At 47.2% G+C, this 26,824-nt stretch overlaps 1 protein-coding gene across 3 annotated transcripts in view; it reads right to left on the reverse strand.

The window, feature by feature from the left end:
- Window positions 1–23,712, reverse strand: part of TYRO3 (TYRO3 protein tyrosine kinase) — a 41,763-nt gene extending 18,051 nt beyond the window's left edge. Inside the window, exons 1-9 of one of the 3 annotated variants that reach the window (XM_048308277.1) lie at window positions 23,153–23,712; window positions 19,655–19,838; window positions 17,495–17,595; window positions 13,295–13,465; window positions 10,521–10,607; window positions 6,454–6,569; window positions 3,435–3,612; window positions 2,833–2,975; window positions 1,421–1,565 (exon numbers count right to left, since the gene is read on the reverse strand). In XM_048308277.1, the coding sequence (XP_048164234.1) occupies window positions 1,421–1,565; window positions 2,833–2,975; window positions 3,435–3,612; window positions 6,454–6,569; window positions 10,521–10,607; window positions 13,295–13,465; window positions 17,495–17,595; window positions 19,655–19,838; window positions 23,153–23,240 (1,213 nt within the window). In that variant the 5' untranslated portion in view covers window positions 23,241–23,712. Of the gene's footprint in view, window positions 1–1,420; window positions 1,566–2,832; window positions 2,976–3,434; window positions 3,613–6,453; window positions 6,570–10,520; window positions 10,608–13,294; window positions 13,466–17,494; window positions 17,596–19,654; window positions 19,839–21,870; window positions 22,025–23,152 lie in introns of those variants that run through there. The other 2 variants (XM_048308278.1, XM_048308279.1) reach the window with 2 other exon arrangements.
- Window positions 23,713–26,824: the final 3,112 nt, after the last annotated feature.

Genomic DNA, 26,824 nt, shown 5'->3' on the forward strand with positions numbered 1-26,824 from the left:
ATTCCAGCTCCCTATAAAACGCAAACCCTAAACATTTCCTGGGGCTTCTTGCCAGTGATGGCCGTTTTCCAAATGGAACTCCTAGTTCCTTCCGATACATTTATCTGTATTTGGGTACCACAGAAAATACCTAATCAAAAAGTAGGAGGAAAAAACTGATGGAGCCAGTGACCAACCTCAGTAGGCTCAGCTCTGAACCTCCACACCCCTTCATTCTGTTTTAAATAATTTGAGGGCTTCGATCCCACAGTGACTGTGTGCTCACACTTGACCTTCAGTGCTGACTTCATCACAGGAACTGGGCTACCAAAGGACCTGAGAAATGTGCATGCTAAAACCAGCACTAAATGCACTCCTGCAGGTAAGGATGCAGTTCTCTACTGGTTGCCTGTACCCCCCACCTCCTGCTTGCTTGGGAGCTCCCCTCTAGAGTCCCCCTGCCATCCCTAAGTGTGGAGGGATCAGGAGAGCTCAATGTCCGTGTGATTCCTCAACAACGTGTGGAGTGGGAAGATAGCAACAGCAGGTGGGTCAGCAGCAGAAATTAGAGACTGCTATCTTGTCCTGCCATGGGCACTTGGAAACAAAACCTCAGGAGACTGGGGGATTTTTTGTATGATCACACCTCACTGACTTCTCATCACCAATCCCCATCTTTATTTGGAATGCCTTCCCCTTAGTTCTGTTACAGTTTCCTTCACAAGCAAGAGCATTCTCTTCCTTCTACCCATCTCCCCATGTAACATCCTGCCCTGCTTCATTGCCTGACTCCTATTTCCCATTCACTGTGAAACACAAGCAGGAAGCAAATCACCCCAGGTGAGCCTAACTGCCCTTCAGCACTAGGAGTGCACTCCACACGTGCATGTTGCTCCCAACAAACCCTTCCACGCGGTCCAGATTGCAAGGTACAGCGTCTGTACCATCATCTTCCTCTTCTACCAGTAGCTCAGCTTTTCCCTGGAGACAGCTAAACTGGTTTAATAAAAATACATTCAGAAAAACCATTATGAACACCCATGTGGCCATGGTTTAAATCACGCTTCACTAAAACTAGCAGGAATGGCATAAAACTAAATCAAAGAAGAGAATCTGTGTTAGAGGAGTTTTCTGTCACATTTACTTGTGTAAATCTGTATAAACCTTCATTTGCATATTTTCTTTGTGTCTGCCCTTCTGCTCTGCACTAAGCACAGTAAAACACTGTTCTAAGAAGACACAGTAGAGGCCAGAAGCGTTTTGTTTATACTAGCTCTTTAAAGATTATTGAATTTCCAGTCTCCTTGATGAAGTGTGCTGTTGTATAAGCCCATATGTCTCAGTAAGTTGTGAGCACTGAAAGAAAAAGACTCAGAAAAAGCAGCAGTCCCAGTATTTCTGACTTTTCCCCCAAAGTGAAGAGAAAATAGTGGACACTCACCCATGACCTCCTGGGCTTCAAGCAGGAAGAGGTCACTCCACGGCCCGCACCCTGCAGAATTCAGCACACACACCCTGATAATCAGGTCTTTGAGAGGATTCCACATGGTGAGATTGGCTTTTGTGTCCTGCACGACCATCTCCCCCTGAGTGCAAATGACAACAAACTGTGAGCTGTCTTAAAAGGCATCTAATGTAAAACTTCACCTTTAAACCAAAACAGTACCATGTACTTCACTGGCACTACAACAAGGGTTGGGAATTGTGACTCCTCAATCCTTAGCTCAGTTTTGCCTGAGATTTGGGCTGTTGTCTTGGGTTTCTCTTCCCAAAAATTGCTAGCAGTTTCCCAAGGCATAAGGCAGATAGGAGGTTTAATAATTTCTTCCTTTCAGGTCCTCCCATGCACGTTGCTATAGAAATATGGTTTTCTCTGCTATTAAAAGATATACCTCCTTCTTGTGATTTACTGTAAAGCATCTGGTGGTTTTAATCCAAGGGAGGAGTCTGTCTGTCTGTTCTAACTTGTTGACCAAATCCTAAATGGCTTCTGAATTTCAGCACCAATTTTCACTTAGGATGGCAAGGCCAACATATTTTCAGTAGTTTTGTGGATCTTCTTCATACAGCAAACCCATGAGTATTTGGCTGCCACCACTGACACAGTGTAAATTCAATGAGAACTCAAAACACCATCACTCAAAGTCAATGATGCTGACCTAGTATGAAATGGGTCATACAAAATAGGAAATAAGTCTCTTTTTCCTCCAGCTGTCTATTATTATAGGCTTGCTCTTCATTAATAAGCACTGGGTAAATACCTATTAGGAAGCTAGAAACCATAAGAAATGCTGTGAACTTCAAAGGCTGATAGATACCTGGGAAAGGTCAATGCCAAAGAACAAATGAAAGGCTCTCATGCTGTCAGGGTCCTTTCAACTCCCTAAGTATTAAGAATCCACAACCTTCCTTCTGTGATTTACAGCACAACTCATTCACTTGTTAAATACACCTTTGCTCCTAGGATTTGGAAAGCCAAGGCCCAGTCACAGGAGAGAGAAAGCCCAGATCCTGCACTGTCTGAGCTGGACAGCCCAAGAAAGAGTCAGAGAGAGACAAAGTGGATTCTCTCTGTGTTGTCCTTCTTGTACAAGGAACGGCAGAGAACTGGTCTGACTGCAGAAGAACATTCAAGTGAAGGAATTCTGAATATGCCAGGAAGGAAAAAATGGCCCTAAATCTTGAAGTCAAATACTGAGGCATTCCCTAAAGTCAGAATAGATCCATTTACACAAAAGCAGTGTCACCAATCTAATCCCCTGGTATAGATGAGGGACCTTAATGCCTAGCAAATTTAATATAAACCTTCTGCAGCTCTGTGTTCAATGGCTCAGTACCTTCTCAATCTGTTACCTGAGTTACATTATCCTGAATCCATTCCAGTCTGTATCCCAGGACATTTTCTTTCAGCACATCTGGAGCCACACCTTCCCACTCCAAAATTAGACCAGGATCTCTTTGAATAACATGGATATTTTGAGGGGTGCTGTTTGGAGCTGAAAGCAGAGAACAGAACACAATCACTCTGTGCAGGAAAATAAGGCACTATCCACACTGAAAATGGCATTTTCACCCTCTTTCCTGAGATCATCCAGAAAAGAGAGGGTGTGAGGGGAGAGAACAACTTCTGCAAGCCACCAGCACTCTGTGGCTTCAAGTGGAGAAGACGGGTCAGCAGCTCTCACTTCTCTCAAGATCCCAAGAATCTCACAGAGCTAATGGGACCAGCATGCAGAAGCCCCATGGCTGGGTCAGCTCCTGCATTATGCATCATTGCTGTTAACCACACTTGACTGTCTGCTCTTGTTTTGTTCTAGGAGACCCTTACAGCGGATGAGCAATCCAACAGCATAATGCTTCCCATATTTCAGAGCTAGCAAGGAGTTAATGACATTTATAATCATCTCTTTTTCAGGTTCAGAACTGCTGTCCTGTTCCTGTCTGCTGTTTCTTACCAAGCTCCAGGGTCTGGAAATAAACCCTGTTGGTGAAAGGGGAGCTGCCCATCTCATTGCTGCACTGCACACGAACGCTGTAGTTGGTGGAATGCTTCAGGCCTTGCACGCCGTAGGCAAAGGGTGGCACTGGGGTGACTTCAGTGGAGACCTCCTGGCCATCTGGTGACTCAGCTACCTGTGCCAAGAGTGAAACAGAGATGACTGGTACCATAAACAGTATGACTAACATGTCCATATGGGTAACAACCCATTTAATTGTCAGTTTAGGAAAGTGTAAGAATAGATATAGTACCAGTGATGCTTAAAATACTGAAAAGGGAGTTGTCAAACTAAAAATCATGAAGTGACATCACTCGGGCAGTACAAAAATTTTCCACCAGATGAAAATTTGGTTCCATATTTTAAAACATTTCCTCCCTTATGTTACAATTTCTACAGTTGATTATTATTCCTTCAAAGAAAACTAAATGTGCTTGTCGTTTTGAGTGGTAGCAGCCAGCTTCTGAGGCTTGTTTAAATCTGGGCAATGAAAACTACGGAAACTGGTAGAGCAACTTGCCTGTTGCCTACTGTCACCTTTTGCCAACCTCTTTTTTCCAGAAGTTTGTATACTTTCAATTTTTTAGTGGATGAGAGACATGGTAGACATGTTCAACTAACCTGTTTCAAAATTAACTGAAAAGAAACTTCTTACCACTCCTGCATCCCTTCTTTTTCTTTTGTTTCCAATTCTGAGCTTTAAAGCAGCATGAATGTCAATTTAAATCTGGTATCTCTGTGTGCTTTTAATGCACAGGCAGGTTCAGTGTTCCTACTTTTGTACTGGCAATAGCAGAAATCACTGCATAGCTCCCAGGCTCAGACTTTCTCCTCAAGTGCATATCAAATAGCAAAGCTGAGAGTAAAAGCAAGATGTACTGACAAAAGCGAAAGAGTCATATGGACTTTATATATTTTATATGGCAGCCTTTCTCCCTTTCTCACTGCCCCTCCGCTCACTCTCACAAACACTTTTGGCACACTGATTTATTTGGCTGGTGGAAAGGAAGAATCTTGGGTTTCCTGAATAGAAAAGCATGTTGTCAGTCATTATCAGTCTCATCCAAAGCAAGGAAAAAACAAGACAACTTTTGTGTAAAACCCTGTCTGCTGGACGATGAGTTTCTGTTCAACACTCCCAAGAGCTGGTGCTCTTGCACCTGCCCCTTTCACACCCTGGAACTCGGCCTGTGTTAAGTCAGAAAACGCTGCCATTCCCTGCCCTGTCCCCAGAAGCAATCTGTTTGTCTGAACATGGTGCTCCTGGGGCACCCGCTGCAATGCCTGAGTGCCAGAAAAACACAGCAAACTTCCAATCCCCCTTCTCTTTCTGGGAGACTCCCAGCAGAAGTGCAATCATGAGGAGCCAGGAACACGTGCATTTTCACATGGAAATGTAGGTCAATGCCTCACACAGAATGTCTCAATGTGGGAGTCAGAGGAAGCACGGTTTTCTGACAGTGCAGGGTCATTGCCAAGTTACCCTGCTCCCAGACTCCGTCCTCCCCAAATAGAACAGAAAAGGCTTAGAAAAGGGGTGAGAGACTGCTGAGTGGACAGAAACTGGGCTGCTCTGATTCAACCTCTTTTCCACATGCCCCATCCCCCACCCCTGCCCCTGCCAAAAGTGAGAGGGACAACTTAAACCCTAGAATGATTAGCATTGCAGCATGCAAGCCAGAGAGAATAGGCTGTTCCAGCTGGAGATAACTGGCATTGTAAAACAGAGGAAGAAAACCATTTTCAACTGCAAGCAAGAACAGAAGCAGCAACAAAACCCGGAGACCAGGGCCAGCTGCCTTCAGGAGTTCTTTTTGCCAGTTAAAACTAGATGATGATTTCTTTTACTTCTGAAATATAATAAACATCAGAGCATGAAATCTCTGTTCCCCCCCTCCAATAAAAAGAGGACTGCAAGTAAATTATCCAGACTACTTCCAGCATACCTTGAGTTTATAATCCTCCTCTGCATAGTTGGCAACACCCCATAGAAATTCCACTCCAGATCACAATGCCGCTGTAATCAGGTAGGGAAAGCATAGGGGCCTGGCAAATAAATCCATGGGGAACGTGCCTAGCTGTGTTTGCACAGCCCGCTTTGGGTATCACCATTTATTTTCTCACTTGGTTACTTGTTCTTTGATCTGATTCTACAGCTAAGTATGCAATGACAGAAACTAACTCTGCCTGAGGTTGGACACATACCATTGTTCTCAGGAACTTCAAGAAGCAGACCAATTTTTCAGATGTGGAGTACTCTGCACCTGGGAGACCTACAGAATATTATCAAGCTTGATTTTCTAGGAAGAACTGGTCTTTGACAATGGAAAACCAATCAAGATTTAGAGACAGGGCTTCAAATTGCTCTGAAACATGCAAATAGGCCTGATCTTGTATCAAAAAGCCCAGTCTGTCTCCTACCTCCATCATTCCTACCTTTCCTGTACCACATCCTATACTTTGCAGGCTCCTCATACCTTGGATTCATTGGTATGTCCAATTTCCTGCACTTCCTCTGGCATCCCACAGCACAGGCCTGATTTGGTGTGGGATTCACAGGCACCTGCACTGGAACAAGCTACCATGGGCCACCGCTCCATGCAGGAAGGGTGCACACCCTGCAGCCACAGCTGCTCAAGGGCACTTCCCACAGAGTGCTGTGTGCTTCATGTGTGCTGCAGTGTAATGACCTGCATGGAGTAGCTGCCACGAAGCAACTGATGTGATAACCTGCTGGCAAGGAGAATGTGGCCAGTCTTTAACACTTAACTTTTGAGCATGAAGTTCATGACCTGCACTTTGGCACCTATATACACCCCGAGTTGCCTCCTGTTAAGCTTTTATGCTTTAAGGCTGTGAAGTAAGAATTGAAACACTGCTAATAAGATGGGAGAGCAAACAATGGCCCAGGAAATGTTGTGGCTCAGGAGAGTCCTGTTATTCATGCAGGGCAGGGCACAATCCAGAGAGGCCATACCTGAAGAGTGCAAGAATGGAGGGGTGCGCGGCCATCAAATCCTGGCACCCAGACCACGCTGGCATTGCTGCTGGTGACTTGGCTTACAGTTACATTGAGAGGCGGGAGAGGCATGGCTAGGAAGGAAACAAAGAGACCTTTCAGTGTACACAGAACTGAGCAGGTATTCACATGGAAGTGGAAGAGGCTTGAGGCTAAAAATTATGCATTGAAATCACTAACAGAAATGTGGTACAATATCACATCTTTAGAGAGTGTCCCTGACTGCTGTGAATGAAACTATTATCTTAACATTGAACAAGCTATTGTCAGACATTCTCTCATTGTCCAGCACACTTGCTGGATGCACACAGGTTGATCTCTTTGATAGCAATGCCAGTGTGTGATGTTCACTCCTTTGCTACTCAGCTCTCTTTCCTACCCCCTCCATTGCAGCGCATGACTCAGCCCTGCACACGGTTGCCTGTGGACCCGCATTGTGAACTAAGTCAGGGCTTTAAAATCCCACCTCAGGTTCTCAGTCCAGCCCCTGACACAAGCTCTGCCAGCACCAGGTGGAGTATGGTTTGATGTAGTGACCTGAATACCCTGGAGCTGGATTTGCAGTAGACTGCTTTGTGCTGCCTCCAGGTGTCCATTGCAGACTCCCACTGAAACACCCTGGGACAGAGCCTGGACTGAAAACTGCCTCCTCAGCCGTGGGATGAATAAACTCTGTTTTACAGAGGGGAAATTCAAGCCAAAGGGAGTGCCTGCCACACGGTTGATACCACTCTACAAATTAAGGGCAGGGCCAGGAACAAAATCAGGATTCCAAGACTGGACAGTTAATCAGATGCTCGTGCTTCCTGCCACCACAGCACAGCACCAAACTGTTTGGTTTCCTTTCGGGATCCTTGATGCTTCCCTTTGACTTCTTCTTTCTTCTCACTGTAATTTCACATAGTTAATTCCTATCCTTCCACTCACCATCTCTTTTTCACCTCTGAGTTTTCATTCAGGCACCTCCTGACACTCCTGACAAAATTAGCAGCTTCATGAATACTAACCTCTCCCCTGACCTTCTTCTCATTTTAAAAAATTCTACGCTGATGCTGTAATACTTTCCCTGCAGCACTTCAACAAATTGTACCCTCAGGAGTCTTCTTTCAAAAACCCATCCTCAGGACGAGGCTCTGCCTGCAGATCAAGTTTTCCACGTCTCCTGAGTTGCATCCATCAGAAAGCAGCAATGGAAAAGTAATTGCAAGCCAGGATTTCTCCAGCTGCATCTTCTATCCTGCCAGAGCACCCTTGTATTTCATTGCACCAAGGACAACCTCAGTACTGCTGCCTTCAGCATCTCCACAGGGCCATCTTGCAAGAGAAATGCAGAGCCCAAAAGCCTAGGTCTCTGCAGAGGGCCTGGAGGAGAGGAATAGATGGTGACACAGATTAACTCTATAAAGCCTTTGTTGGCTGGTTAACCAGTTACCAGGACCCAGGGCAGTGGCCTGCCACCTAGATAAGAACAGGGTGTGTGGGTGTGAGGTGGGGCAGCAGACCAAGGGTCTGAGATGGAAGCTGGGCAATGAGTTCTTTGTGAGTTAACTTTCCTGCATCTTCGTTTCATTCTCTTTCGATGTCAGTGTTCAGGTTTGTAAGCTCTTTATGGGGAAAAAATCCTGCTTTTACTGCTTACTTGGGTACTGCTGAAACATTGTCCGTAACTCAAAGTTTTGCAGACACACTCGTTAACTTTTGGGCGACACGTGATTTTCAAGGCAGGATGGCAGGCCCGAAGGAGCTACGTGCTGTGCCACCAGGGAGAGTAAATAATCAGCAGCTAACACACCCCCTCCCTCTGTAAAGGAGGGGCTGAGGAGGGCAGGCTTGCTAGCACCTTCCCCTAACTCTGCAAGCTGTAGAAGGGCCAGATGCATTTCCCCACCACCTCTTGGGAAAAAACTGTGGGCGGCTGTTTCCGGTTGTGCTCTGAAACACAGGATACAACCCTAAAAGTGTTAGCTGCACATATAAAGGAGAGCAAAGCCTGTCAGAAAACAGGACCTTGAGCGTTAACATAATGAGAGTTAACTTCCTCTGTGCTTAGAGAGTGGCTGAACAACGGGGCTTTGTACATGGCTGGGGACTGTGGGCTACAATAACAGTAATTTTCTGCTTGGAGTACACCCAGCACATTGTGGGCACTACAGAGAATAGATAATGAACAACAACAGGAGCAAATAGGAAGAAATGTTAACAGTTTGTCAACGTCCTAGCAAAAATATTTGCCTCTGGAAACACAGGAGAAACTAATTGTTTAATAAATGGATTTAAGAGTCCTCATTAGCAGATGGGTTTGTGTAAGAGAGGAAGGCCCTGAACATGCATGTGCACACAACTACTCCCAGGAGCAACTTCATTGAATTCTGTATGTTTATAGGATCAAGAACGAAATAAACATTATTTGAGCCTGCCCTATTTCCGCTGCGTAGGAGCCTTGCTTTAATTTTAACAGGTCTGTACTAGATCTTAGAACTTTTTCTATTCACAAAAGCCTCATCACTTAGGTAAATGTATAACTACTTTTTTAGACACATCTTTGAGGTATTACAGATGTAACTTTTATGACTACAGCACTGAACTTGCTTCTAGATTTTCTGTCTCTAGGACATGCCACACATACTGGTGCAATGTTAGTTGAGTCACTTAAGCTTGCTCTTTCTCAGCTCTAGAACATGTGTGTGTGACACAAGTGTGTGATGGCAGTATGTCCCTCTTAAACAGGCTGTGTGGATTCATTAGCTGATGACTGACCCCTGAGGAGCACTTTTCAGCTAAACATAATTGCTGGGAAATGAGAGACTTCTGAGGTCTTTACTCCTTCATCTTATTAATGGTTAAAAAAAAAAAAAATCTGTATTAACACTAAAAAATTAAAGAGCTTGTTTATGCTAAATGTCTTCTCAAATTATGGCTTGATGAGATTTTTTAAAGTGTAATAGCTTTGTGAACTAAATTCTATCCCAGGATAAAAATATGCATAGAAGATAAATTCCACAATAACTAACTCCCCTGGGTAGACAAGCCTTCAAGGCAACAACTCCAAATGGCTTTAAATTAAGTTATAAATCTTACTAGTCCAACATTCTGCATTCTTGGCATAGCAGTAACCACAATGTCCTGAACAAAAACAGACTCCAAGAGTAGTAGATTACAGCTGGATTTTGATCTGTCCTTTAATGAACATTAGCTACTACAACTGTGAGTTCTGATACTGATACAGACATAAAGGATTGCTTGTATTTGTGCTGAGCAATAAGCTACCACTCGGAACAAATTATTTTTGTGCCATGCCTCTCCTGGAACTGATGATTGTGTAATTAAAAGTGCATTAAAGCATGACTAAAAATTCAAATGCAGAAGCATCTCAACATGAAGAGGAGGGGAAGAGCTGATTGCTCTGATTATCCCTGTTTCAGTCACCTGGAGGAACAGAGCAAATGTCACATCAGCCTGGAGACTTCCAAATGGCAACTGGTCATGCACAGGCTAGGAATTACTTGTTTTCAATGAGCTTTTAAAGAGCAAAGAATTAAAAAAATAGAATTCATAAACTCAGTGTGGATGAGCAGACCTTACTGGCCACTGGTGATCACCTTCTTTGATTTTTTTCAACATCTAATGTGATGCTAATAAAAGCAAGCAGAAGTAATGGCCTCTTCAGCTCTAACAAGACCCATCTATTCCCAAGAGGGAAAGATTTCCCTGCTGCAAATTTATATCAGCTTCATCTCTCACAAACAACTTAACTGCCCCAGCTCTCTCCTTTTCAAGGAAAAGCTGTCATTTGACATCACATTTCCACTCCTGAATCAGATGTGGATTATTCTCAACAGCCTGGGATACGGCCCTGCATAGGAAGTGGGAACTGCTGTTAGAACACAAAACATTGTTTTGATTGCTGAGAGCTCCAACTGGTGCTGGCAGCTTTGAGGCAACTCCTTGCATTAAGGAGCCCTACTTTCCCTCCCCAGAGAGCAAATCCAAGGCCCTTGCCCAGTCTCTTGCACCCAGTCTCTCACCTTTGATTTGAACAGTGGCAGTCCGAGATGAAGACAATCCCTTTACATTGTGAGCTTCGCAGGAGAAAACTGTGCTTTGATTAATACCTGGAGATCAGCCAAGAAAAGGAAACAGAAATAGCTATATAATCCAGCTTCAACTTCAGCAGAATTTCAATTATTTGTGACATCCAGCTCAAGCTCCACAGGCAGTTGGAGGGGTGAGCTGGGTGCCAATCAAAGGCATGCAGATTTCAGTAACTAATGTGCTAAACACATTTTTAATGGAGGGACTGTAGCAACATAGAAAAGATTTCATGGAAGTGTCAGAAAGCACTGAAAAAGAGGGATGAATCTGTCAGGACAGCAGCTTACAGTGCTCAGGTAGTAGATGTCTGCTTCTCACATTCTGGTGAGCATCTTTGGAGCAAGGATTGTGCTGAACTGGGAGCTCACACAAAGCCTTTGGGCCTCAGCCTTCACCTGAGCAACATTCATCTTCTAACTGGCCTATAAGCCCAGGCAAACTTGCAATCAGATGCTGCCTATTGCTAGTCAGTGCCCACCTGTCCCTCACCTTGCATCAGACTTTTGAAGACACACACAAAGGAATTAGAAGTTAAATGCTACTGAACCAGCACTGAAACACTTTCCAGGGGTGATACAAGTAAGAATGTCTTCTGTGAGCATCCCTCCACCCCATGGCATCATACTGACGTCTGGCTGCCCCAAGATGCATATAGATATTGCAAATTAATCAGAACTGAGATAGATTTGCAAGGCTGCCTGGAGAACTGTGTCCAGCAACTATTGTCACTTGTCTGGGCCCTCAGTTGCCTTAAAAGGCTCTATCCGAGAAAAGTTAAAGATTGGCACACTGTGGGCATACAATTTAGGAAGGAAAAACATTTCAGAGCCGCAGAGAGCAGCTTGCACAGTGTCTTTGACCTTTGATTTATCTCCCAAGCCCGAGACTAACAGCATTGCAAAGAAGGTGTAATGGAAGAGAGGAGGGAGTGCTATTCTCATCCCTGTGAAGCAGAGGAAGATGCTGCCAGCAGGCTGAAGGCCAGGCAGAGCAGCAGAGCAGCACCTGCTGTGGTAGGCCTGTCCCAAGACAGAGCCTAACACAGCCCTGCCCTGAGGAAAATCCAAAACACACCACAAACCAGGAACTGCATGTTCCCTAGCACCATGCCAGCACTGCTTTCCAAAATACAACATTGCTGAAGCTTCTAAATGCTTGCTTTCTATCCAAGTACTTTGTTACTATTTTCTTCGGAGCGTGATACTTTCCTCAGCTAGCAATGCTCATTTTCTTACCAACTGTCTTTTTTGACACACTTTGGTAATCCAGCCATGCAGGTTGTGTCCTGCTACATGTTTTCAGCTGCAAAGACAAGATATGCCCAAGGGACACCTCAAAGTGTACTGGAAGAGTGTGCCCAAGGGACATCCCAAAGAACACTGAAAGCAAATAAAGGTGCCGATGACACTTAATATATAAAATAGCAGTTAATTTGGAGAATCACTAGGAGTAGATGTCCTTCTTCAGACCTCCAAGCCACTGCTCCCCAAAACCAGAAATTTTCTGAGGCACCATGGGATGAGTTTAGTGGAGAAGGAGTGACTTATTTTTTTATTGTCTTTTCCCTCTTGCCTATCCATCTTTTCCATTTCCATTTCAACAGGCAGATCATATCATAAGGGAGCAGTTTTAATTTCCAACTTAGAATAGCATCAGTGGCTACGTAAGAGAGGGAGCAGATGATTGAAACCATTTCAAATCACAAATCATGTTTTGATTTGCATTTAAATATGGTTCTAAGGGAAGCCTGAATAGGACTGGATAGCTCAAAGGATGGCCAAAAACATACAAAAACTCACCCTGGGTGTAACTGTATTAACACTGATAAAGAGGCTCCAGACATGGTCTTAGTTGTAAAACCTTTTCTTTCTAAATAACTAGTTCAACTCTGGGTCAGGGCTGCTGAGAATAATAAAACAGCAGCAAACAGAAAACATAACACAAGGCTGTTGGACAACTAACTAGAATCAAGTTACTTTTAAGAGGTAACCACAAGAACAGTTGCAGTCAGTTCCTGGTAGAGATACATCACCCTTTTCTAAAAGGGGTCTGAAGAGAGGCCCTAACACCTACTGGCTCCTGAGTTCTTCTGCTGACCCTGCTGGGGAAAGCTCTGCTCTGGGGCAAACCTTGGTCTTGAAGGGTATCAACCAGCCCACTTCAGCACTGATACAGTCACTCTTGAAGTGTCAAACAATTACATGAGGCAGTCAGATTTTAATGATAAGAGCATCCAGCAAGCCTGCAAGAACAGAGATGGGGGTGGGTAAGAGAGGGGAAAGCAGTGTGTGACAGGGCTGTGCACAGAAGGAGGGTATGGCATCTGTTACATGTGAATGCTTGGAGAATTCCAAGAGAAATGGCACCAACAGAGTCACTTAATACAACCATGAACACCCTCCACGAGATGGAACAAGAGACACCCAATGCATCATCTGTTCAGTAGCATCTTTAACAAGAGTGCCAGTCACACCCAAACTCTGTGTGTCTCAAGAGCCTCTGTGCCTCAGGCCAGCAGAAAACACACTGAGCAACCATCACCCCTTGAGATAATCTTTGTATGTGATCATGACCACTCAACCCTTAATGCAGAGTTAAACACCACTCCCACACAATTTGGCTATCCAATGTACAAGGCACGATCAGAAGAGAGCTCTTCTCCTCTTCTGATGCTCAAAGTGATCCCCTGCAGTGCCAGCAGCCTTACCTGACACATTTAAGACGGAGGGGGAGATGTCTGGAAGCCCCACTCTGGAGTCTCCCATCCACCAGACAATTGTCACTGGTTCAGGGGGACCAACAGCAGCACAGGCCATATGAAATGGGGCATTAGGGGACACGGACACATCCTCAGGTTCCACAGTAAAGTAGGGCACACCTGGAAAAGCAACAGACAATTGACAATAACTGGAGCAACTGCCCCTTGTTTATTTCCACTAATACCAGTGCTCAACACTGGACATCCATCTGTCCAGCTGCTATGCTGAATCCGACGCCCTCTAAGCCCTTCACAAAAACCAAGGGTCAGATATGCTGGATCACCTCAGGGCATGAGTGCCTAAATACTACCACTAGAAGTCAGAGAGAAAGAGTGCTTGCTTCCCACAATGCCTTTGAAAAACCACTTTCAATTCAAGACTCCCTTATGAAACAGCTTTTAGTGGTAGTATTTTCTCAATTTTTCAGCTGGAGAGACTGGAGTTCAAAGAGGCAACAGTCAAAAACTTCAGTGGTGGCAGACACCACTTTAAAAGACAGCTAATCCAGCTGCAGATACTTCTTGCCATGCGTTAAAAACTGAAGCTTGAGAAAGTGTTGAACTACTGGCTTTAACAAACCCATGAATGAGGAAAGAATCCCCGCAGTGAGAGACTGGGAGCATTTACAATGCTCTCTCTGGAGCTTAATTGACTGGAGATGCCTTCCAGCACACTCTGACACCACGACAACCGGGCTGCCTTGGAGTCAGGGGTAATTTGTTTCAGAGCTGTAGGCTATCCACGGACACAGCTCTTTTGGTAATTATCTGTTCCCCACCATGGAAAGACTCCTGGCTGGTACAACAGGTCTCCGATTAGGCCCATGGGGAGCGAGATGCAGCTGCAATGCTACCTACCTTAGGTCAGCTCTAAGTGGCAATAGCTGAGTGTAATTCGACCCATCAAGAGATGTGGTTCCTCTTGCGGGAAACGTGAAAACTCTCACGGTTTCAGTGCTCCAAACCAGGAGCACAAATTTCACCAACCATGCAGGACAGCCAGTATGTACTTCTGGTGATTGGTGGAAGAGCTGAAGGCCCAGAGAAATGTTCAGTTCCCTTCTATACAGAAATCTTTGTGTGTCAAGCACTGCTACTACCAACTGCACTTACCCCAAAATCTGGTATTCTCAGTTGGAAAAAATGTGTTCTGGAAGCTGATCTGTTGCCTCACAGAAACAGAGGAACTGACAACATTGTGCATTCACACGCTGAAATTACACAAGTCTGTCCCTGGCCAAAGGCCCAAGGGCTTGCACCGGTGTGGCAGATGCTGAACACCTCCACCAGCAGGCAATTATTTAGAAGCCTAACGCTAGATGTTTCCCCCAAGCTACAGCCAAAAGTGCTTTCCTCAGTCTTTCACTGACTGTGCAGTCACTGTTTGTGTCTTTCAGGTGGCAGTTCCGTTGTGCCTTCCTTGCCTCCTTCCTTTAGAGTAGTAAGTAAATGAACAGACTAAAACAGGTCTAAATCCAAGTCTGTTGAGGAATGACAGTGCCTATCTGTGCAAAGGCTAATGTTCAGGACAGGTATACCCATCGTCATGGCATACTGCTTGTTTTTGCTGACGTATTTTACTTCATTTATTTATTGCATTCACACATAAACAATAAAACTGAGTAAGCTTTTGAGATACCAGCTGTAACACCACTGCCTGCTTTGCCCTCCTTCTCTGAGGAAGATTAGAAGGGAAAATAATCACCATTTCTCTACCTGTGAGCAGGATCCCTGCCTCCTGTCCATTTGTCATGACACCCAAGGTAAACTTTCAGGAAGATCCTGCCCAGCTCGGCAGGTTTTCTCACTTTGGGAGCAGCTAAACAGAGCAGACAAGACCACAATTAAAAACTTTCATAATTGAGGGAGTGACTCATCCAGCTGAGGAACTCACACTGCCTCTGTCCGTATGTTACCTGGACACCTCGCTGCCTGTGACACATTTAGCCTCCCAGTTCCTGGTACAAGAGGTGAGTGCCAGCACGTCCCTTTCACAGATGTCCCATGGAGGCACTGGGCAGCTGGCAGCCAGGCAATCAGTGGCGAAACAAGGAAATGATCCCACCTATTCCTCCTTCCAAGCCAGCATCTGACCTATAAGGCTGATTTTTATGTACAGCTCGGTTTTGAGACAGTGCTAATTCAGGGGAATGTGTCCACACAGGTGTGGCTTGGTCTCTGACTGTAGCCACAATGGGTCTAGCAGCCCCAGGAGCAGCCACATAGTCAGAGGTGTAATTTCAGATGGAAAGTTCCGTAAGAAACATAATCCATTTTTTTAACACTCCACAGTGCGCCTCTGAGATCACCTCTCCAGGCATCAAACACTATCATATTCTCAGTAAGGCCTGAGACTAGTTTCTAAAGCAGGAAACAGGTTCAAAATAATTTTGTTCATGTAAATTCTAAGAAGTGTTTAATAAGATCAAACATTTTTATTACAAAGACAGTTCAAATACCATTGCTAGAAAATCTGGCAGATACAGATTACCTAAGCAGATCTCAAGGCAGATATTACACAGCATAGAAATCCAGTCAAGCTGACTTAAAGTTAGATCACCAATAGTCCACATTTGTTTGTGTGCCACACTGAAGTGTGTCAGCACTTTCTGAAGGCTGCAAATCACCAGAGTAAAGATCCTCTCTCAGTCAGAGGACAGTTGTCATCGATAGAGCAACCACTGCTACACAAAGCTGGCACGTCTCAGGAAGAAATACATAGAGGTAACAGTGAAGGTGGATCTGATAGGCTTTTGTATTCCCAGGTGTTTTCTTATGCTAACAGCTGACACATTTTTTAAACTCCACCCCTTATCACTACTTGTTAATTTTTAATTTTATCCACCAAGTCCCTTTACACATGACTACATGCCCAGTTCAAGTTTAACTACCTTCTGCCATACTTGCTTTTCTCATAAAGGCAACTGGTTGCATTTGTTTCACTTCTGCTGTAAGCTTTGGCCTTCATTCTCAACACACTCCACCTTACCTAACTGCAGCTGGTTTTCTGTGACTTTGATACTTTTTGCCTGTGCAGTCCAGAAGGGCAGCACGTTTTCTTCAGACAGCTTAGCACACTGAGTTACCCAGACACTCCTAACACATCCACCATGCAAGTGCAGCCACCTCTGGAGCAGGCCACGATAATTGGATAGAAATAGAAACTCTGCACAAGAGAGTGTTTTAAGCTGTAAACAACATTCTCCAGTTGACACTGCACCTGAAAATTTAGGTGGACAAAAGCCTGGGATTGATGGAAGGCAGAATGTGTTACTCTTCTTGTGAGAGCTGCTATGAATGTTTCCATGCTCTGAGTGAGCAAGACCTTTGCTGTAAAATACCCAGACCACATGACCTCCCACGACACCCTCCCTGCTCCCCCCTGTTTAGGACTGTCAATTCGCCTCTGGCCCAAAATGTTACCAAATACATCCAAAAACCTACTTCTTGCTGCAAATGCACTGTTCTTGGCAATTTCTTCACCAAATACAAAGCCATCCTATGACTAGTAGCTTCTGAGGATCTAACAGAATCATGGCTCAAGGGAAATGAAACCAGAGAAAGTAAGAAGCCACCAATCCACACTGCCTTGGGTGACTTTTGGGCAGCCATGCAGAAGGTATTCTTACCAGACAACCCCGGACAGAAAAGTGGCTCATGGAGCAGTCACAGCTATGAAGTGTTGATGTACAGCACTTCTCACAAAGCTCACAACTGGGTTAACTGTACCTTGCCCACAAAGACCTGTTTGGCTGATACACAGAAACGGGCTGTGACCCTGCTTTGAGAAGTGGGTTGGACCAGATGTGCCCCATGGATCCCTTTCAACCTGAACTATTCACCATTCTATGAATTACTTAGAGGTGAACGCAACAATGGATTTAAAAGCTGGAAAGAAAAGTGTTTGCATGAAAAGAATTGTTTCCTAACATGCCAAAATAAAACCAGAAGGCAGTGAACTGACAGCTCTGCTCCTTGAAGCAGTTCTTCTATTTCTTACTCCTGCTCTGTAGCGATCTCCCTGCAGTTAGCAGCAATGGTTCAGAGCCAAGAAGCCTGTCACTGGAGCAATCTGCTCTCACCACTTCAACCTAGAGCATATTGGTGGGTCAGCCCTGAAAGGAAACCAGCACTACTACTCCTCCTTACCTTCCACTATGAGCCACACTTGTTGTGATTCTTCCTTCTTCCCCCCGTTCTCAACCTGGCACCAGTACTTCCCAGAATCTGTCCGCTCGACGGATTTCAAGCTGAAAAAAGTCAAAAGCCATATCGATATTTTATGTGGATAAAGCATGTTTTTGCCCCAAAGGACCCTCCAGTGTTTGGCAAACCAGATGCATGGAAAACACCCACTGAGACACAGCCAGCTCTGAGGAGGAGATCAACAGCCAGCCAGCACAAAGCACATGGCAAAACAGCAGAGATGGGAGGGTCCTCTCTAAAGTGGGTGGAGAGAGTCCTCACAGAGCAGACAGTCTTCCTCCAAAACATCCTCGCAGAAAACCAGTCATCTGTGTCCTCTGAGGATAGGAAGGGGTCATCTCAATCCTGAATCATGACTCTAGCTAGCCTTTAAGTGCAACAGCTTGGCCTACAACATCTGAGCTAGCAGGAAACTCCACACTGCAAACCTCCAGTGAGCTCGACTGCTTTGCCTCAGGTGACAGGACTGGCAACAGCCTCATGTGGGAACAGATGGGTCAGAAAAGAGCCCCCCTCGCCTCAACTGCGCTCAGTGCTATTCTGATCCCAAGAGTGGCTGACTCTGCAAAACTCCTTAGGCCTCCCAGTTTGTGATTTCAAGGGGTTATGCTGGTGCATGGTGAGCAAGGGCAGAATTTGGTGCCAAAGCAAGAAGGTCTCAGCTACCAAAGGCACCAGTGTGACTCTGAGAGCCTGTCAATGCACCAGTGCTGACTGCTCCCCACGGGACGCGCAGCCATGCGCCTGCTGCCATGCAGGGATCCTCTGCAGAGCTGATGCCCACCTTTCTAACGCTAGCAGTCCTCCTTGGAGAAGGGGAAGGACGTCTCAGGAAGGAAGACAGAAAAGGGAGAGTGTTTGCCGAAATGCACAAAATGGACCCACTACAGCCCGATTTTCAGAGCTGGACCTTCAAATGGCATCAGCTGTCCTGCCCATATTCTGAAACACAGTGATCACAGCAGAGAGTCACACGTGGGTGGTAGAAACGATTTCTTTAGGAGAAGAAAGGAAAAAGGAGAAAAATGTATCGAGATTTAGCACCCTAACTTATCTCTGGTGCTGCAGAGAGTTCTCAGTGGAGTAAAACAAGAGACAAGAAAGGAGAGTAGACTGAGATTGTGAAGGGCAGCATTAACTAGTGGAACTGGGGGGAAGTAAACAGTATAGTTTCAAGACAAACTGTTTCCACAACATAATGTTATGCAATAGTTTTACTGTGCACAGATGTTTTTTCCTACTAAAATGTTTCTAACAGACAAGCTTTAACACAGAGACTTTTAGTTGGTGGAACTGGAGACTCTGTGCAATGTCAATCCAAGAAACCTAACAGGAGATGAAGCCAGAGCTCAGCAAAGAGTGATTCTCAGTCAATCAACAGCTTTGAGCTCTCATGGTGTTGGTATGTTTGCCTGTACAAGCTCTTTTAATGCATAAAAAAAGACAGAGCAGAACCTTGGGTCTTGTTTAACTCAGTACTTCCAGAACTAGCTGACAACCCTCTTCTGCCAGAATAAAGGCACAGAGATCTGCTTTGCACAAGAGTTTTGTGCCTCTGAATAGGGCAGGACTGATACTATGTAGTGTAAATGTATTAGGAATGAATTAGAATTCATTGCAAAATGAATCAGGGATGGTTCAGAGGACGAACACTCCTCCCCAGAGAAAGGAAGGGGATGTAGTCCTGGGAGTCTCATTTCAATAAACAATCCTCACCCTTCAGGCAGACTGACAGCTCAAAAGAGAGAGTAAGAGAACAGGATGAGTGTGAGAGAGAAAACCTATTTATACTGCTGCATGGCAGAACAAGATGAGCAAACAAAGCAAGAACATCCTTTCACCTTGAAGTCACGTCTCGAGCATCGCAAGCATTAGCAAAGCACCTGTCCCCACAGTAGTCAGAAAACCAGTATGGTTCTAGTGGATAAAATCTCAGCTTTCAGTGGCTTCAGTTCTGCTCTCAGTTATGCCCTTGCCACACAGTGAACTGCAGACCACAGGACCCTGCCCCACTGAGGGCACTGCAGTTGCAGAGATATAGCTGACAGCAGAAAACTGTGCAATAGTTTCCACGATATTCTTCCTTCTCTGCATCTGTTGTACCTGAGGAAGCCGATCCAGTGTTCTTCATCTACTGGAATGTACACCTGGTCTATGCTTTGCACCACTGCTCCGTCCTTGATCCACAACATCTCAGGATCTTCCATCCCCTCGAGGCTGCAATTTAGTTTCACGGGTTGACCCTGGGACACCTTTAATTTGATTGGAGGTCCTGTAAATTTCATACCTAAAAAAAAAATACTACTCCGCCCCACCCCCAGAAGAAGGGGGGTTGGAGTACAGCAAATTACTCTAGGTTGGTGGTCTGGAATTGCATACCCTACCAGCACACGCTGCAGAGGAGTGTGTTAGTCTCAGCACTGCTCTACTATGTCTGCTAAGCAACAGGCAAATGCAAGCACTGAAAGCACAATTGTTGGAGAAAAGTGGTGGTTCAGTGTGTACATGGGGATTTTTTCAACTCGTGTAACAGCAGGGTGATGTTCTGCAGAGCAGTGCCCAAGCAGAGACGCACAGAAACGCCGGGAGCTTCGCCGTGCCAGTGATCCAGCAGCGCTAACTGCATCCGTTCAACACGCTACCGCACCCCCCTCTTTTCCCCAGGCCTGAATTTAAGCTACGGTGTTCTTCTGCTGCTACAAAATCATCATGCTTGCTCCATTGTATGCATTTGTAAAGAGCTTGGATACGAGAAAGAATCAATTATGTCTTGTTATTCAGCATACACTGTTCTCCTGCATTACAGAAAGCTTCTCTACAATTTGCAAAACCCATGAAAGCCTATTCCACAGCATACCTCACTGAGGAGCAGAGCTGTTTAGAGAACAGATATTTCTGTCGCGTGATGTGGGTGTGTGCTAAATGAGCTGCCTGGACGACCCTTCAGTCCAGCCAAAGGACCACCTTGTACCCAGAGCTACACCACTGCAACCCCAAAGCAGCAGGGCCAGAGCTGGCGAAGCTGCTCAGGTTTATATTGACACAGAAGCGATCAGAATTTGGCCCGGAGCACTGTTACATGTGTGGGTGGATGGGGAGTGTTTCCCTCAAGCAGAAGCAAATGTATGGAATTTGTTACCATGAGAAGACACGGAAGCCAACTATCTAAGTGCATTTAAGAAAGACAGGCATATAAAGGAGGAACCAGAAGATCAAAGGAGACCATGGGAAAGCAGGAAGGTAGAAAATAAATGTAAAGGTAGTTTTGTTAGGGAGAGTGGCTATTCCCTATGCAGTGGCACAGGACTGACAGACCAGAACAGGTCTAGCCTTGTCCAGTATTATGTCCTGGCAGTGGACTCCACATCCTTCAGAGAAAAATTACTCCATCCCTCTTGCCTGGCCATCTATCGCAGTACATTACAACTCCACCCAGTTCACTGGTTGGTCAGCTTCTCACAGGATGCCTTCCTAGCCCACAGAGCCAGTCAGAAAGTGCTGCTAAGTGAGCAGCCCTGTTGCTCTCAAACTCTGTTAAAGCCTTACCAGTGATCCAACACAGACTTCAGATGTGCCACTTCCCTTCTTGCCAAAATGCCACCCTCCCACAGCCAGAAGGGCACCACCTCACAGGGCAGAAGAGCAGCAGAGGAACTCATAGCGCAGTTGTAACAGCTGGGAGAAGGGGACCCAGCACTGTGTGACCAGCCAGCGCTCTGCCACCAGCAGCCTGTACCCAGATGAGTACCAGTAGTCAAGGAGCAAACGCGGAACACAGGCAGAAGGTCTTTATTCCTTTCCTTAATGAGACTCCCCAGCTGGTTTCCCCACACTCAGTCTTTTGCCTTTCTATCTGCTGTTATTCATTTAGCAAATTCACAGAGAGCACTGGAAAATGGACAAGCTGATCATTTGAGTTTAGTTGCTACAGATCGTTTGCTGGCCTAACAATTTAATCACCTTGGGTGAGGATGATCTAACCTTGCATTACTTAACTCCAACATAACACAAACGACATGTCCCAGTGCATACCAGAAAGCATCCTCCCTTTCACCACTCACAATACTGGAATATAACATGAAAGCTTCATAGCAGCTCTCTCTGTGTTACAGAAAACTGATGTAGTCAGGCTGCTGAACACACACACAAACTGACAGACATTTTCATTACAGGTGCCTTCATGGAAAATCAAACTACTCAGCATCCTTCAGACTGCCCTGCTGAAAGAGTTAGCCACAAATTAAACAAAGAAATATTGTTAGAGACCCTTCATGGTTTTTAGTTTGCATAGAAATCAATGATGTAGGAAATTAACATACAGTACAAGTGTTCAGTCAGAGTTGTACATATTGTCCAAGTATAATCCTCCATCCATATCAACCAAAATGAAGAATTAGAGATCAGGTATCTTTAATAACTTCATAGGTCAAAAATGCAGTTTTGGCTGCAGCATCTCTTCCTGCAGGTATCAGGAAGAATCACCTAGGAGGCAAATAGGGATTTTAATGTCCACCTATTCCTTATTTTACTCTCCCACTCACTATTTCTCATCTGACAACATTCTTGACTGTGCAAGAAATAATTTCATCCAAATAGGTTCTGCCAAGCCTACCTGTAAGAGCTGCAGATTGTGACATGTATAGATAGGAAATAAAACTGTATTAAATTTCTTTTCAAGCAGTTGTCTGAATTGACAGCAAGTGAACACACTAGTTGTCAAAATACATGACACATCTGTTTGTTTGTTTTTTCAACTTGCTACCTCTGAATATTTTAATTCCTAGGAACAGAATATGTTGTTTGTGATGTTGGGAGTGGAAAGAGAGGAAGACGTCTGCTCATGCATGCCGGGGTAAAGGCTTTTTGCCCCTCAGATTCCTTAGGACACTGATCTAGCGATCCAGCCTGTGCCACAGCCTCCCCAGCTCCGTCTCACTGCGCGCACATCGCTCCACATACAGCGCGGAGCCCAAACTCCCGCTGAAGTCGGGAGGAGGTTGGCCGGGGCGCCGAGACGCTCCAGCACGCTGCCTTTCCCTGCCGACTGGGGGGTGGAACTTCGGAAAATGAGTTCACGAGGGAAAAAAACAACAAAAGCCACTCAGGAATGCGTTAGCGCCCGGCTTTCCTCGGCGACGGCCCGCGCTAGGCACACAGCAGAGCAATGCCTCCGCAAACACCGGGGAGGATTACTCGCTACTCTACTCGCAGGCGGGAGAGGCTCGCACAGCCCGGGCCCCCCGCCGGCACCGCCGGCTCCCGAGCGCCACGTCGCTGGCTCCACAAACGCGGCGGAGCAGCCCGTGCCCGGCCGGGAGCGGCAAAATGCTCCGGCCCCGACCCCCACCTGTGGCTGCCCGAGGCCCCGCGGCCGCCGCACCGGGCGGACCAGGCACACCGGGGCCGCGCCCGGCCGCTCCTGTCCGGCGACCGTCGGCGGCCTGCCGACACTCGGAGAGGCGGCGGGACGGGGGCTGCCCGCGGGGGTCCCGGCCGGCGGCAGAAGCCGTGCCCCGCAGCCCCTCCCGCCGCACCCGGCGTCTCGGGGGGCAGTGCCCCGCCGCTACCCCCCGCCGCCGGCGGGCTGTCAGCCCCGCTCACCTGCCACGGCAGCGACGTCCCGGAGTACCGCAGCCCAGAGTCCCAGCACGAGGAGCCGTGGGATCGCCATGCTCCGCTTCAGCTCCATCGCTCCCGCACCACCATCCTCCCCCCTGCTCCCGGCGCCGCGGGGGGCTCCCACCGCCCGTGCGGGCGGCGGCGACAGCGGCTGGGGCTGCCCCGCGTCGCCGCCCGACACCGGGCTCTCCCGGGAGGCTACGGGGACGCTCAAACTTCTGGCTCCGGCCGGGGCGAGCCGCGGGAGAACCTGCTGCGGGGCGACGGGGCGGGTCGGTGGGGTCGGGTCGGGTCGGGTCGGGTCCGCTCCGGTCCGGTCCGGTCGCCGCCGCCGGGCGATCTCCCCCTGCCGGCTCGGCCGCCGCGGCGCCACTCTGCGGGTCCGTCCGTCCGTCCGTCCGTCAGTCAGTCAGTCCGTCTGTCCGCCCCTGCCCAGCCGCCACCGCCTCGTTCAGGAAATGGCGCTCTCGGGCGGTCACCGCGCGCTGTGCTCCCCCTCTGACATCACGTCATGAATATGCATGAGCCGGGCGCCCACCGCCCCCGAAGCGGCGAATCACCGCGCCCGCCGCCCCCGCTCCGCCGCCCCGGGACGGGGCCCGGGCTCCGAGCCCCCGGGAGGGCGGGCCGGGGCGGGGCGGCAGCGGTCGAGGAGGTGTGTGGAGGCGGCGCCCCTCGAGGGCTGCTCCGCCGGGCGGCCTGGTTTCCAGAGCGCCGGGAGCGGGTGACCCACATCCGCGGGAGCTGCCGGGGCGCCGGTTATCCCCCTACCTGCATGTGGCCCCTCTAGAGCCCCGGCGCACCATCCAGCCCCCAGGGCAGGGGGACTTGGGGCCACCACCGGGACTCAGCCCTCCCCCAAGCCGAGGCTCTGCCGGGATGAGCAGAGCCCCGCTTCATGTACGCAGCACCCCCGGCCCCATCTCCCTCGGCCGGCCCTCTCCAGCTTCAGCTCCTTCCTTCGGCCACACTCTCCTCACCGTTCGGCCCCTGGCTCCTTGGATGTCGGTCATTCCATCCCAGCGGCTGAGCTGTGGCTGTGGAGGAGCACCGGCAAGGTGAGGAGATCCACCCGTGCCCTTCAAGCAGGATCGGCTCGGCCTTGACCACTTTTCCACTAGCGGAAAAGTGGGGAGAGAACTTAGGAGGGAGATCTCCGCTGCCACAGGGTTACTATCACGGCGTGGAAAAAGTCACTTACAAACAGTACTTAAAAAAATCTGGCGCTGCCTTTTCGTAGGAGTTACGGTGAGAATCTGGGTTGAAAGGCGCCATAAGGAGCAATATCATTACAACACGATGCAGCTCTTAGCTCTGTCACAGCCATCAGCGTGCAGCACTTGCCCAGCAGCTCCTGCGACACCCTGGAAACCTGGCTAAACGGAGGAGTGCAGGGAAACTACATTATCCGCAGGAGGGGGATGGAGAAACTGAGGCACAGCAAACTCATATAATTCCATTGCAAACTCTAATCTTCACTCCCCCTCAAGTCATTTGCATTTCTGATAGGAATTCCTGGGGGACTGGAGCAATGCCAAGAAGATTTCATTACTGGAATGGAAATGTCACTCCCTCCCCGGTGCCTCCTGCTGCAATGAGGCAGCTGGGAGGAGACACTGACAAAGCCATCCATTCGAGTGCTTGTAGGAAGTCTAGTTGCACTTGGGGATAGTAAATCGCTGGCATCACTACAGCTCTTGGGCTGAGAGGTTCTGTGCTGGTGCTTGCTAAAACCTTCATGCACACTTGCTGTTGCTGCTGTGTCTCCCCCATGTACCCACCCAGCTACATGGTGTGTTTCTGCACGTATGGCAATAGCACCCTCCAGAAGGTAGCTAGTTTTGCAGATTTTAGTTGTCTCATGAGAAAAAAATAATGGCCATTAGAATAAGGACATGTTTCTATGGTATTTTCTCGTAAGGATTTCTTCTGCCCTACAATTACAGAGGCTTACACTACACTGGTCCCATGGACTCCGGAAGTGCTCCAGTTGCTGTAGCATGGCACAGGCCAGATTCTGGGCTGGTGTAAGAGAGCAAAGCTTTGCTGGAAGCAGTAGACCAAGGGGAATTTTCCCCATCAGGGAATCTGACTTCAGCTCTTCTTAGAAGGGCTTTGTGTTAACAGGGACAGGCAGGAAGAGCCGTTAAGAAAGCTGGACTGAAATCCTGCACACACTGCCAGTTGGAGTGCAAACTGCAGTGGGAAAACTTACAGAGGAGTGCAATATTACCACACAAAAATCAAAGGAACTGGTGAATCTTAAATGTTTTTAAGACCTGAAGATAAATAAACTCTTTTGGCCTCTTGTGGCACTGAATCAAGCACCATGGCTTTATTCTTCAAGCTGTAACATCAGTGACAGTCCTCACTGTTCACACATACAGGACACAGCTGTTTGCTCTCTGGATTACATTCTTTCCTTACTTCTGCTGCAATAATGTGTTGCCACATCTCACCAGACATGCTGGGAAGTGTAGGTATATTCCAGAAAATGCCTGAAGAGCTATACGATAATCCAGAGGTGAATGCCCAGTACTGGGAAACTTCTGAAGATGAAGGAAAAGAGAAGAAAGAACAAAAGGGAGGAAGGGGAGAGAAGGCAGAAGGAAGAGAAGTGTTTGCTGGACTTCCTCACCTTCCTCTACTATTCAGCCTCTTCTAACTACTGAGACCCAACAGGACATCTGGGACAGGTTAACCCAGTGAAAAAGCACCCCAAACCCCCCATTTCCACATGAGAAGCCATAGCCCTAAAAGTTCAACAAAAACTGCTGGCACATGCCACTGTTTCATTGTCAAAGTAGTCACTCTGCAACTAGATACAAAATCCCTGTTTAGTACAAGGTGTTTTCCATAGAGCTGCCTGGTTTGCACTGGGATTCAAGAACTTGTCCGTTCCATCCTCTGAGTTGGGATTTGAAAAGCAGCATTAACCCCTCTATTGCTAGGGGGCAGATCCCTCATCCTGCATTGGGAAGCCATGGCAATGGCAAGAGCAAGGATGAAGTGGCATTCAAGGGTTGCAGGAGTACAGGAGTAGCTCTGCTCTACAGTGTAGGAGACCCAGGATGGCTATTCAGGTGCTTCCTGAGTGGGACATCTGTGGAAGCCAGCATATTTAGTCCCAGACTAGAACAAGAGCTGCTCCCAGCTTTTTGGTCACCACCAGAGGCTACAGCAAGTGACAGGAGGAAGCTCCATGTGTATGAGGGCTTTTGCAGTTTAGGGATGGCTTCTCAAATTAATGCCCCAAAGCTGGGCCAGAACACAGTGACTGAGGAAGCACAAACCCTGAGGACTTTCCAAACCTTGCCAAGGACACAGCTTGAGATAATACTGGATAATACAGTGGCTTTTCAGGTCACTGAAAAAGATTAAACTGAGAATAAACTGTCTCCATTCTCTGCCCAACCCATCATAATGGATTGTTCATGTCAGATAATAACAGTGTTTACGTGGCCACTTCTGAGGACCCAAATATAACTCTCCATCTTGGCATACATGTGGGACAAAACTGGTCATCCTGAGACCTTGGGTACGATACTTAAAGTCACATGTGGCTACAGCAGCAACAGCAGCTCACAAGAAGGCTGAAACTCATCCTGCCTGTGTCTGGGCTAAGCTTACCATAACTGAGTTACACTGCTCATT

Source organism: Corvus hawaiiensis, chromosome 6, assembly GCF_020740725.1.
Source record: "Corvus hawaiiensis isolate bCorHaw1 chromosome 6, bCorHaw1.pri.cur, whole genome shotgun sequence".
Lineage (NCBI taxonomy): Eukaryota > Metazoa > Chordata > Aves > Passeriformes > Corvidae > Corvus > Corvus hawaiiensis.